A 12,567-nucleotide genomic window follows, 5' to 3' on the forward strand; every position below is an offset into this window, starting at 1 on the left:
CGTACGGCGCCGCCGCCGCGAGCCATGCCGCGTCGTAGCTGTGCTCCTCGCCGGAGCCGAAGCGCACAGTCAGCTCGCCGCCGTCGGCGGAGGCGACCGCGCTCGTCGCGAGCTGCTCCGGCGCACGCAGCACCGCGGCCGCGTCGCGCCGGACGTACGAGTCGGTGAAGTTGGCCGGGCTCGAGTCGTGCAGCCACGCCGCGTGCACGCGGAAGCGGCGGCCGTCGGCAAACGACAGGTCGAGCTGGCCGCCGCCGTTGGCCACCTCCGCCCGCCTCACCTGCCGGCTGAGCTGCGCACCACCACCGACGGCGGTGGCATTGCTCGCTCCGCCGCCGCCACTTGCGTCGCCGTCACCGCTGCCCTCGCCCCTGCCGCCACCACCCGAGTGGCCGTAGCCAGCGTACACGGGGGCGGAGGCGCATGCCACCTCCCATGCGACGTCCCACGCGGCGGTGACCGCCTCGGGCAGCGGGCCTGCGCGTGTCGCCTCAAGGTTGGCCTCGAGCTGGCCCACGGACGACGCGCCGAGGATGATACCGTCGCCGCGGCCGCCGTCGAGACTTGAGTGGTGCGCGAGCCATCGCAACGCCGCCTCCGCCATCGGCACCTGCGCCGCATCGCACGCCTCGCGCGCCGCCACGAGCGCGGCAAAGTAGTCGGCGTGCCAGTACCGCCGCAGGTACCCCTCGTTGTTGGCGAAGCGGCCCTCGGCGGCGTCCTCGGCGGCGGTGTGCATGTGCTTGCCCGTCAGCAGGCCGCCCGCCAGAGGGTTGTACGCCGCGAACGAGATGCCTCTCTCGCGCAGCAGCGGCAGCAGATCAGCCTCGACGCCTCGCGTGCACGCATTGTACATTCCTTGGTAGACGGAGGGTGCCACCCAGCCGCGTGCGCTCATGTGCTCGTGGATGGTCGCCACCTCGTCGGCCGTGTAGTTGGAGAGGCCCAGCCGCTGGAAGCGTCCCGCCTCGTACGCCCGCTGCGTCGCCTCGAGCGTCTCTTGCAGCGGCGTCGCGCCGTCGGGCCAGTGAAGGTAGAAGAGGTCCACCTCCGGAGTGCGGAGCGCGCCGAGGGATGCATCAATCTGCGCCGTCAGCCGCGCGCCATCCAGCCCGCCCGTGCCGTCGCCGCCGCGCTCCTCATCCGGGTTGGCCTTGGTGGCGAGCAGCGCGAGCGCCGCCTGCGGGGCGGGCAGCGAGGCGAGCACCTCCCCTATCATCGCCTCGGTGTTGCCCTCGGCGTACATGCGTGCGGTGTCGATCTCCCTCCCGCCTCGCCGCAGGAAGGTCTCCACCATGCTGCGCGCCACACCCACATCGACCGGCTTGGAGGCCTGCGCCCAGCCGAACGTCATCGTGCCAAGGATTGGCTTGGGCACTTCCGTTGGCGTCGGCGCCTCCGCCTCGGCCTCCGTCGGTATCGGCGCCGTCGCCACCGCCTCCACCTCGACGGCTGCCGCCCCGGCCTCCTCCAGGGTCCGGTCCCACTCTCGGCGCACCTCGAGCATCACAGGGCCACCCACGCCGGCTCCGTCAGTGCCGCCCGCCAGCAGCGCCTTCACCGCGCCCGACTCGAGTGCGGCCGCCACGTCCTCCGCATCTTCGGCGAGCAGGTGGTGAATGCCGTAGGCGTCGCACAGCTTCCCGAGGTCGGGGCGCGGCGTCAGCGTCGCGAACGCCGGCAGGCTGCGGCGGATCTCGCCGTAGCTCGCATCGTTCCACACGACGAGCAGCAGCGGCAGCCGCTCCTCCGCCGCCGTCGCGAGCTCCTGCACGCTCAGCTGCAAGCCGCCGTCGCCCACGATGGCCGCCACAACGCCGCTGCCGCCGCTGCCGCCGCTGCCGCCGCCGCGTGCGCGCAGGGCGAGGGCGGCCCCGATGGCGGCGGGAAGGCCGTAGCCGAGCGCGGTCGTGCCGACGGGGTAGAGGAACGACGCGGGGGAGTGCGCCGGGTACAGGGAGAGGGCGGTGTAGCCCAGGCGGCACACGTCGGCAACCAGCGGCACGCCCTCGGGCAGGGCGGCGCGCAACAGCCCGAGCGTACGTAGCATCTGCTGCCCGCCGCCGTGCGCTGCCCCGAAGTCCCACATCAGCGTCGACGTGAGGGCCTCGCCGCCGTCGGAGCGTCGCTTCGCCTCCGCCACCGCCGCCGCCGACGCCGCGCTCCTTCTTGCCGCCGGCGACGTGGCATCAAGTGCGCCGACTGGGAGCGCCGTCAGCAGCTGCTCGCACGCGACGCCCACGTCGGCGAGGATGCTCGTGCCGTGGCTGTTCCGCAGCCCCGCCTGCGCGAGGCTCCGTTCGTCGAGGTCGACGTGCACCGCCCTGCCGCCCAGCCGCGCCAGAGGCAGCGGCACCTCCTCGTCGTGACGGAACTGCCAGTAGTCGGTCGGAGAGAGCTGTGTTCCCAGCAGCAGCAGCCCGTCCGCCCGCTCGAGCAGCAGGTCGCGGGCGGGCGGGTGGTGCAGCCGGGCGCCGGCGCAGAGGGCGTGTCTCTCGTCGACCACGCCCTTGCCCGCCACCGTCGTGAGCACGGTCGCGCCGAGCCGCTCCGCCAGCAGCCGCACGTGTCCCGCCGCCGCGACCGCGCCACCGCCCGCGATGATCACCGGCCTCTCGCACGCATCGAGCGCCATCGCCGCCTCTGTCAGCTGCGTGCGCGCCACGGGCGACAGCTCGACGGAGGAGGCGGCGGCGGCGGCGGCCGTACTGCCCAGCTGGGCGGCGGCCGGAGGCGCCTCGGCGACGAGCAGGTCGATGGGGATCGAGACGTGCACCGGCCCAGGCCGGCCGCTGCGCGCGACAGCGCACGCCTCGGTGACCGCCGGCGCGATGTCGTGCACCGACTGGACGGCGATGGATCGCTTGCAGACGGACGAGCAGATGGCCTCGGACACGCCGGGCACGTAGTGCGAGTACTGGCGGTTGGGCCTGCTGCGCCAGTACTCTGGGACCTCCGATGCGATCACCACCATCGGCACCGAGTCGGCGAGCGCCGCCGCCATCGGCGTTATCGTGTTGGTGAGTCCGATGCCCGTGACGACGCACACCGCCGCCATCTCGCCAGTGGCACGTGCGTAACCGTCTGCGCCGTAGCCGGCGCCCGACTCGTGCCTGGTCGTGATGTGCGTGATCGAGCCTCTGGATCCCTCCAGCGCTCGGTATATGGGCACGGTGTGAGTACCTGGGATGCCGAAGACGGTCCGAACACCAGCGGCAACCAGCGCGTCCACAGCAAGCTCTCCGCCCGTTTTCGCTTGCCTATTACTCGTGCTGCACGCTCGCCTAGGAGTGCTGAGCACGCCGTGTAGGCGCGGCAGCACGCGGAAGCGTCTGCTGATCATCGTGGTGCCGGATTCGCTTTGTGCGTGGGGGGTCTAGAGTTTCCAGACTCTTCGGTGGCGCGGCTTCCCGGCGTGTCACGAGTGCGAGCCGCTCGCGGTTCGTCGGGGCCCGTGGTTGTGGGCGTTTATGTGAAGCACCTCAACCTCTCATAGACCAGCGCAAAGCGCCATGGACAGGTGGCGTTTATTTTTGCTTGGCCGGGTATCATGCTGAAATTCTGCAAAAACCTGACCGGCCCCTGCCCTGCCCCTACCTACCTACCTACCTACCTACCCTACTTATGGGAAACTAAAAAAGAAATCACCGGATGGGTGAAGGTGGGGTACTATACCAACTAGAGTGATGGTTGGTGGGCACGCCCACCGCCGCCTTACGCCCGATCGCGTTAAAGAAACGAGCAACGTCCGCTCCCGTCATGAGGGACCGCTTAACCTCATCAAACACGCTCACCCGAGCGCCCGTCTGCACGACGTAGTACGACTCCATCACCCCGAGCATGCATTCCTCCTTTCGCAGGTAAGAAGCCGCCCCCGTGTACTGCTCGAGCTGCTGCGTCTCCCAGTGCACGAGCACTTCCAACCGCGCCCGCTCGAACACTCCCTGCGCGGCTCGCGGCACCAGCGACGTGCCAGCGCCGAGCGCGTTCAGCGATCTGCCAGCGTACTCCTTCGCACGTTGCCCGCGGCGCGCCGCCTCGCGCCCCTCACTGTCCGCGTCACGCAGCTGCTCCTTCTCGCCATCGCAGTTCCAGCACCTCGTCGCCCGTGCATCGTTCCGCGTCTCGCGCCGGCAGTAGATGCACTGCCAGTGAGTGAGGCGCCGATCCATCCGCCTCGTCTTGTTTGCTCGCGTCGGCCCGACGTCGCCTCTGCGCTCATCTTGTGTGATCGCGCCTTCGCCGGCCTCCCGAACAACGCATGCAGGCAACGGTTGTGTCCCGCCACCGAACTCCCTGCCGATCCCGTGGAGCTGCCCCATCGGCTGCAACGGCCCGGTGCACATGCCGACCGGCGCGGACAGTGGCTGCAGTATTGCCACCGGCGTGATCGTTCCTCGCGAAGTCGTCGACAGCCGAGGTCTCGCGAGCCACTCGTCGGTTCCCTGCGGGAGCCGCTCCTCGATTCGTTGCGTCTCCGCTCGGTCGTCCATCGCCGCCAGCCACCCTCGGGTCGCGTTCGGTCGCCAGCTCTCCAGCTCGTCGTTTGGTCACCGAGGAGAGGGAACGAAAGCACACCTCAAACTGCAGGACGTGCATCCTGGACGCATCCCTCCTTGTCCCACTTATCGAATTTGTGCAGGCGAGAGTACTCGTCCGAATTCCGGCGTTTTTCATAATTCTCACCCTACTATACTACAAGTACCCGCTTGCGGGTTCGAGTGGCGGGCTATCCCGCTTGCGGGATGGCTTAGCGGGTTCGAGCCGTCACACATTGGCTGCCGGGGTGTGCCGAGGGGGGGCTGGGTGGGCGGTAGGCCGTCATTGCCCGGCGCTGCTTGCAGCGCTCTGGGTGGTAGTGGCGGCGCTCCAAGAGTGGTGCTCTTGGGAAGAGGTTCCTCCTTTCCGCTCCCCCCCCGCAAGGCGCGAGACACACACACTTCCCTCAACCTGCGCCGCGCTCGGCGAACCTCGACAGCGCTTTCGGTGGCATGCAGCTCTTTTTGCGACAGAAGCCTGGAGAGCAGCTCCTCTGCTGCTCACACACTCTGCACAGCTGACACAGCCTACTGTGCGGCTGCCACAGCTGTGACAGCGATGGGCTCGCCCTCTAGACACTGGCCCTCAGTCACTTGTGCTGCGGCTTGTGTGAGCGACACTGCTCGGCGACTGCCGGCACACTGTGAGACCATGGGTGTGAGGTTAAACCACGCTACCAGCGCTTGGTCACATCGGCCCCGAGGTCAGATCCATCTACTCTGTTGACTGTTGATGACAAGACTTGTCTACCGGCTGGAGCCGAGCAGGAGGGCCCGACGCACGACCCCTTGGTCAAGTCACCCTCCACACCCCGTACCCTGCTTCCCTGGTCCCTGGTCCCTGCCCCGCTGGGGCTTGGCGCCCCCCGATATGTGCGATAAGAATACTGAATACACCCTGTTCAGAGTTTTTTGGCAGAGTAAGCCTTATAGCAGTAAGCGCTGGCAGCCGTCCAGTACGGACCGTCCCCACGCGTCCGTCTGATCTGGGGAGGGAACTGATACAGTAACATGAGACAGAGCCGTTACACTTACACACACTTGTCACTGCACGATGGTCAATGCGAAAACAGTACGCGTCGCCGCACGCAGCTAGTGATGCGGTCTTGGGCTCGCTCGCATGGCCCCCGACAGGCCGAATGTCTAAGGCCAGCTCGGCCACGTAGGCGAGGGCGGCTCCTTGCACCGCGACCCGAGCAGCTCCTCAAGCTCCGTCAGAGCGGCCGCGCTCAGGCCGTGCCGCGCCGCAAAGGCTTGCGCGGTGTCATCCGCCGCCGCCTCGCCCGCCGCCGCCTCCTCCCCGGCGGCTTTGGCCGGGGCGTACCGCGGGTGCACGCGCGGCCTCTCCGGCGCATCCCTCTCCACTGGCACGCCAGGGGCCGCGCCCTCCTCCGAGGTCAGTCCAGCGCCGCGAAGGAGGGAGATGTCACCGGCGATCCCCGCGAGGCCTGGCATCTCCCAGCCGCCGCTCTCGGAGAGACCGCCATCCTCCTCCCCCGGCGACAGATCGCCCAACAGCCCCGACTGGCTGGCGAGGTCTCCGCCGACTTCACACTCACACATCGGGCAGCCGTCCTCGCCTTGGCGGAAGCCGTGCTCGCAGTAGATCATACACATCACCTCGGCGCAGGCCGCCTTCTCCGCGCCATCCGCCTTCTCGGCGTCGAAACCAAACCGGTCCTCCGCTGGCGACGCCGTCGGCGGCATCGGTGACGCCGTCAGCGGCAGCGGCGGTGGCGGCGGCGGCAGTGGCGACGGCGGCGGCGGCAGCGGCGGCGGCGGCGAGGGCGGCGGAGGTGGCAAAGGCGAAGGCGGCGGCGGTGGGCGCTCCCGTTCGGTGTAGGCATAATGTGGCGACGACGAGGCGGTGGAGGGAGCGCGCATCATAGCGAGCATCGAAGCAAGCCTCGAGCTCGCGTCGGCCTCATTGTAATGCCGCAGAAAGTTCGCGTCGCGGCTGGCCGAGGCGAACAGCACGGCAGCACCTGTCGCAGCAAGCAGCGCGGCGGCGACGCGCCACGCTGATGGGCGCGTGGTGGAGGAAGGGGGCAAAGAGGTGATCATGCGGCCACAGCTAAGGAGGGGGGACCCGACAGGGAGAAAAAGAATTTTACACGATACAACACTGGGCACGGGACTGCCGCGAGAACAAGGGACCGGCAGGCGGCGGCGTCGCAGGACGAGGCAGAAGAGAACAACGCGACAGAGGAGGAAGTGACAAGGGAGAGAACGACGAGGGTGGGACGACCGCGAGGTGGCATGAAGGTTGCAGCGAGAATCGGCGAGAGACTGCGAAGAGAGATAGGAAGAGGCAGACTCCCTAGGGTGGGCGACGGATAGCGCACCACACACCTCTCCTTAAAATCCCTGTGTGGTGGCGGCGTGCCGTCCTCCCATCCCTCCCTTGGGTTGTCTGTTTTCTTTCTTTCTTTCTTTACGGGACTGGCGCGCACTGGCACTAAGAAAAAAAGAATTTCAGCGCTTCGACACGCGCCCTCCTTTTGCCTGGCTGTTTTCTTTCTTTCTTTCTGCGCGACAGGCGAGGCGCGGGCGACGGCTTCCTCAGGAGCGGTCACACCACTCCCACTCCGGCGCCCACCCACTCCCCACCCCGACATCCCCACCCCACCCCACAACCCCGCCCCACCCCGACCCGAGCAACCCCGCCCCATCCCGACCCGACCCGATCCACGCATCCACCCCGCCAGACCCCGCCCCGCCCTGCCCCGCCCCCCCCACCAGACAAACCCGTGAGCCGCTCTCGGCTCCGCCCCCCCGCCCAACCCTCACCGAGAAAAAGAATTTCAGAAGCAAAAAGAAAATTCCTGCGCCCTCTAAACACTCTAGAAAAACGCAAGCTAAAATCTAACCCCCGACACTCGAAGCACCGCCGCGACGAGCGCGTTGTTGACATCGGGCACATGCGGCGAGAGGACGCGTGCGACCGGCGCCAGGATGCGAAGCACGCCCACGTCCATGACGGCCTCGAGAGAGTGCGTGAGTGCCGCCGCCACGCTCTGCACCAGCTGAGCGGAGTCGGCGCCCTCATCCGCCCCGGCCCCCAGAGGCTCGTTACCACTGGTGACCACAGGCCACGAGCACGGCCGCGACGGCGGCGGCCCCGCAGGCAGCGGCTCCGCGGCTAGCTCCGCAGTTAGCGCCGGCGCAAGGCGCTCCTCCGCCGTGGCGTCGCCGACAGCCACGGCCGCGTCAACAACCGCCGTCGCCGCTGCCCCGCAGGAGCTGCGTTCACTTGGGGCTGCATGCGGCTGTTCGGTCGTGGTGTCTACCGGATCGTCCTCTTGCCTCGGGCTGTGGCTAGTTGCCGGCACCTCGCTCGGAGGCGGCGTGCTAGGCACCTCGCTCGGAGGCGTGCTTTCCACGTCCCTCTTCTTGGCCTCCTCCGCCGCTTCTCGCCTTGCCTTGCGCTCGGCGGCGCACTGCTTGTCCAGCAGATAGGTGCGGAGCTTCAGCGCACACTCGCCGACCTGCCCCTTGCGCACCTCAGGCGGTGCGGCGGCGACGGCCGCCTCCAGCAATGACGGGCTTCCCAGCCTTGTTGCCTCCCTCATTGCGTCCTTGAGCGCCGTACACTGGGCAGCGAACTGCACCGGGGTGAGAGCTGGGGCGAGCCTCGCCAACGCAGCCGTCTGAGGCGCAGCAATCGGGGCCGCGGCAGCGGCAGCCTTTTCCTTCTGCGCCCGCCCTGTCTTGCTCTTCTTCTTGGGCTTGGCCGCCGGCTTGGGCTGGACCTGCTTGCTTTGGAGCTCCTCCTCGTGCACGAGCGATTGGAACATTGCTTCCGCACGACGGCACATCTGATCCGGAGTGAAGAGCGCCGCGAGCTGATCAGGATGGAAGTGGGTGCTAGCCCATGCGTTCTGCTGCTCAGGGCTCAAGTCATCCATGATGGTGAACGTAGCTGAGAGCTCTGCGCTACCGGTTGTGGGTTGACACCTCAAGGGAGGGATGGGAGGAAGATGCCGCTCGCGCGGACGACACAGAGCGCCATTGGTGCGGCGTCACGCGGCCGCGAGGGACCGCGGGGGGTTGCTAGTGGGATGGGGGGCTCTGAGGGGAAGGGAGCGGGGGGCGCCCAATAGGGCGCCGGCACCCCAGCGTAGAGGGCGTCGGTCGTGTATAGCCCTCCTTCTGGCTGGTTGGTGTATATAGAAGCACGCCGCCACCACACAGGGATTTCCAACTCTCGTGAGGCTGTGAAGCACACCCAACCTAGCGGATTTGTTTGGGACTTGCCCCCGAAAAGTGAGTCTTCACAGCCACACCTAATGCGCAGCCGGGAAAAGCTCGCCGACCGATTTCCACAAGCTTGCTTGCTAGCGAGGATGTTCCTCCTCCTGGCGGCCAGCCTCGGCCTTTTCCGGGGGAGCACCATCGTGATCTCCATCTGCATGTTGATCTCGGCCAGCGTCGTTGGCTCCGTCTCGATGGCGCCGCCCTCGCGCGTGACCCGCTTGTAGAACTTGACCTCTCCTCATTGAAGCCGGGGACCACCACCACCTTCACCACCCCAGTGAGCCGCTGCAAGCAGAGGGTGGGAGGTCATGATATCTCACTGTGGATGGCGGGAAGGCCGTGGCTGGTGACTGCGGCTGCTGGCAAGCGCGCGCGCCTTGCAGAGGTACTTGGGCACGGTACCTTGCGACCATAGTGGACGTTGGTCCAGCCCTCGGTGCCCTCATAGAACGGGTTGACGTACTTGGGTTCGCGCCCAGTCGTCCTGCCCTGGAAGATGATAGCCTTCTTCTTCGGCCGTGTTCCACGGCTCGACCCCGGCTCCCTGCGCCTCGCGCACCGCGTCGAGGGTCCGTTGTGACACTTGCCTCTCGCGCCCGTGCCGAAATCGCAGTAGGCTTAGGTGCCCGATCTGGTATGCCTTTGTGCCTTTGAGGGCTCGCGGGCCTCTCGGCACCCCCTTGTCGGCCCTCGGCTTGCGTGGTTTCGGGGCGTCTCCTCGTTGCTGCCCCTCTCTACGCCGCTCGTCTCGTGCGCCGATGAGCTCTCGCGCCATGGCTGCGAGACTGTCCCCGTGGCACAGCCTCCCCTCTCGACACGAGGGCGAGCATCCGAGCCGCACCACCTTGGCGTTGCCGCGGCCGTTCAGCGCGGCCCGCATCGCCACGACGGCGTCGTTCCCCGTCCTAGCTTCGTCGGAGCGTCGAGGGGCGATCTCTTGCGAGAAGGGCCGCCCGTTGGCCTGTCTGATGAGCGCTGGCGTGGATCTAGTGTCCCGCACGGCCGAGGCGGGAACGGTGCGCAGCCGGAGCCACGTGTCGAATGCCTCCGTCGCATACCTGGTCGCGTAGCGCCTCGTCGGTGCCTCACTTCCCCATGGGGAATGGGTTGCCGAGCCCGGTGCCTCTCATGATGTTGACTGGCAAGGGGCGCGGGACTGTGTCCGCTCCCGTGTCGCGCGTCTCCGCTCGTCGGCGCTTCCAGCGACGACCACCCTGATCGAAGGCTCGGCATCCCCCTGTCCGCCGCTGGGTGCGCCCCCGCTCGTGTCGCGCCTCGGGCTGGCGGTCCTCGGGGGGGGGCTTGGCGGCTTCGCCTGGCGTGTGTCGCTGCTGCTTCCAGCCCTCGACCCCCCCATGCGACGGTCCCACTCCTCTCCTGCCCCCTCGTCGTCGGTAGGCTCCTCCTCTGGCACCGGCTGTGAGCGGTCGTCGCCGTCGTCGTCGTCTACGTCGTCGTCGTCTTCTCCGTCCTGTTCCCCTTTTCCCCAGCGGCGCCGCCCCTCCACGCGGGCGCGTTTGTCTTGCGCCATTCGATGGCCGTCCACGTAATCGAGGCCTTCCTGGCTGCGTTGGTCGCCTCTCGCACCGCCACCTGCATCGCGGTGAGGCGCTCGCCGTCGCGCCCACCTCGCGTGGGGGGTGGTACATAGCCCGTTGCCGCCATTCTCGCCCTCGTGGCCGCCCGTTCGCGTTGTGTAAGGGTCGGGGAGGGCTCCCGACGCCGCCGCCCTGAACCGCCGCCACTGTTCGACGCTGGGTAGGTTCTTGCCCGCCGTGGTGAGCGCCGCGGCGACGTCGAGCGCCTGTTTGACTGCTCCCTGGTATTGACTGAGGTTGCATGCAACAGCGCGGACCCGGTCGCGAAAGGGATCCGTCTGAAGCTGCGGGTGGACAGCCACGTTTGTGTGGTCCCCTCGTGCCGCCCCAGCGCCTCTGTCGTGAACCTCCTCGGGGCTCGTGTCCGACGTCGATCGCGTCGTGACTCGTGTGTCGACAGGAGCCTTTTTCAGTGTATGTAGCTCTTACGTACGTACCCGAAGCGAAGGTGAACTGCTGACAGGGTTTGCGATTTTTTTATTTGTGCCCGGACTCTTCTGTTTTATATACCCTGTGCTGTCAGCAGAGTCCTCCTACGGGAATGTGCGTAAGAGCCATATACACTGAAAAGTCTATAGGGTAATTTTAACGGCTGTTGTGAGGGAGACATATGTGGTCACTCCCAAGAGAGCCAAGAGTGGCTTTGGGCATTGGGGGGGGGGGAGGGAGGAGGAGTCACCGACAGAGCAGTTGTACAGCAAGCACCCACCATGGCATGCACACGGGGCGGGGCTGCGCTTCGAGGTTGGGGCCGCGGCTGAGAAGTTTGTGAAGAGGGCTTAGTCAGCCGTGGCTGGGGGTCGGCTGCCAGTCTGGAGCTCAGTCCAGTGACGAGTAGAGCTGGCGCGTGTTGCCTTTGCTCTTGTCGCCCGCCGGCCGCACGTCTCTTGGCGTCTCCCAGGCGAGGGCGGAGGGCGGGGCGGCCGGGCCGGCGGCGGCGCCCTTGCCGGCGGCGCCCTTGCCGGCGCCGCCGCCCGCGCCGCGCGTGCCCGTGGGCTGGCTGGCGTTTGCCTCGTCCTCGTCGTCAGACTTGAAGAAGCTCGACATCGCGCGGTCGAGCATCCCGCCGAACCACTGCGGCCGCGCCGAGCCGGGAGACCGTACGGGAGACCCCGCCATCCCCGGCGGGAAGGTTCGCTCCTCCTCCCACGCAGACAGCGCCGGCGTCGGCAGCTCGCGCGGAGTCTCGGTGAGGACCATCTCGATGAGGGCCGACCGCGGCGTGTCTGCGTCGAGCGCGTCGTCGACGCGCTGCTCGCTGATGCCGATCTGCAGCGCGCGCTTCGCCACCTCGGTCATCTTCAGCCCCTCGAGCTCGCAGCGCAACGTCGCCTTCCGCTCCGCCTCCTCGGCCGCCTTCGCCTCCGCGGCGGCGGCCGCCTCCGCAGCCTTCCTCGCCGCCGCCTCCTCCGCCTTGCGAGCCGCCGCCGCCTCCGCCGCCTGCCTCGCCGCCGCGTCCGCCGCCCTGCGCGCTGCCGCCGCGTCGACCGCCCGCTGCTGCGCCGCCGCCTCCGCCTCTCGCGCGGCGTTGATCCTCGCTGTGTCCGAGTCGTCGGTTGGCAGGACACTCGACCCGTCGCGAGGAGAGGCAAAGGACGCCTCGGAGAGAGCGCTCATCTGCCGCGCCTTCGTCGCCCCCGCGACCTCCAGCCTCGCACTCAGAGGCGCGCCGCTGCGGTTTGCGGCGCCTCGAGCCGAACCGCGCGCCGGCTGCGGCGCGCCTCGCGCAGACATCGACCCTCGCCGCGCGCGGGCGAGGCGCTCGTTGTACTTGTTGTTGTGCGCGTCCGTGTAGCTGCGCGGCGACTTGAGGTCCGCCGGCTCCGCCACCGGCCCCTCGTCCCACAGCCAACTCGGGTGGCGGAGGCCGGCGGCGCCAAACCGCGGAGGGGGCGCCTGGCGGGGTGGGGCGGGAGGCGGGCGGGTGAGGGTGAGGGTGGGTGGAGGCGGGCGGGCGGGCGGGCGGGCGGGCGGGCGGGCGGGCGGGTGAGGGTGGGGGTGAGGGTGAGGGTGGGGGTGAGGGTGAGGGTGGGTGGGTACGTGGGTCGGTGGGTGGCTTGGTGAGGGTGGGTGATGGGTGAGGTGCTGGGTGGGGTGGGCGGTGGGTGGGTGGCCGCCTCCGAGGCCGCGGCGACGCCGGCGAGCGAGTCGACGGTGTCGGCCGTCTCGGCGGC

General features: G+C 68.3%; 4 protein-coding genes across 4 annotated transcripts in view; all 4 read right to left on the reverse strand.

Moving 5' to 3' along the window:
* Nucleotides 1-469: 469 nt before the first annotated feature.
* On the reverse strand, nucleotides 470-1,363 carry EMIHUDRAFT_54940 (putative oxidoreductase; the record flags this gene model as incomplete). The annotated part of the gene is made up of 1 exon (XM_005765560.1): nucleotides 470-1,363. A coding segment is annotated over one exon (894 nt), but the record flags the coding sequence as incomplete, so codon positions are not given.
* Nucleotides 1,364-3,918: 2,555 nt separating this feature from the next.
* EMIHUDRAFT_357111 (hypothetical protein) lies at nucleotides 3,919-4,493 on the reverse strand (the record flags this gene model as incomplete). Its single annotated transcript, XM_005765561.1, has 1 exon — nucleotides 3,919-4,493. A coding segment is annotated over one exon (575 nt), but the record flags the coding sequence as incomplete, so codon positions are not given.
* Nucleotides 4,494-5,446: 953 nt separating this feature from the next.
* On the reverse strand, nucleotides 5,447-6,620 carry EMIHUDRAFT_437202 (Hypothetical protein). Its single transcript, XM_005765562.1, has 2 exons — nucleotides 5,599-6,620; nucleotides 5,447-5,575 (listed from the first exon to the last, which is right to left on the reverse strand). The coding sequence occupies exon 1, from the start codon at nucleotides 6,600-6,602 to the stop codon at nucleotides 5,682-5,684; it is 921 nt and encodes a 306-aa protein (XP_005765619.1). The 5' UTR covers nucleotides 6,603-6,620; the 3' UTR covers nucleotides 5,447-5,575; nucleotides 5,599-5,681.
* Nucleotides 6,621-10,963: 4,343 nt separating this feature from the next.
* EMIHUDRAFT_437206 (hypothetical protein) overlaps nucleotides 10,964-12,567 on the reverse strand; it is a 1,973-nt gene continuing 369 nt past the window's right edge. The window contains exons 2-3 of the mRNA XM_005765563.1: nucleotides 12,434-12,449; nucleotides 10,964-12,289 (exon numbers count right to left, since the gene is read on the reverse strand). Of these exons, the coding sequence (XP_005765620.1) occupies nucleotides 11,213-12,289; nucleotides 12,434-12,449 (1,093 nt within the window). The 3' untranslated portion in view covers nucleotides 10,964-11,212. The remainder of the gene's footprint in view (nucleotides 12,290-12,433; nucleotides 12,450-12,567) is intronic.

The sequence above is a fragment of the Emiliania huxleyi genome (assembly GCF_000372725.1).
Source record: "Emiliania huxleyi CCMP1516 unplaced genomic scaffold EMIHUscaffold_55, whole genome shotgun sequence".
Lineage (NCBI taxonomy): Eukaryota > Haptophyta > Isochrysidales > Noelaerhabdaceae > Emiliania > Emiliania huxleyi.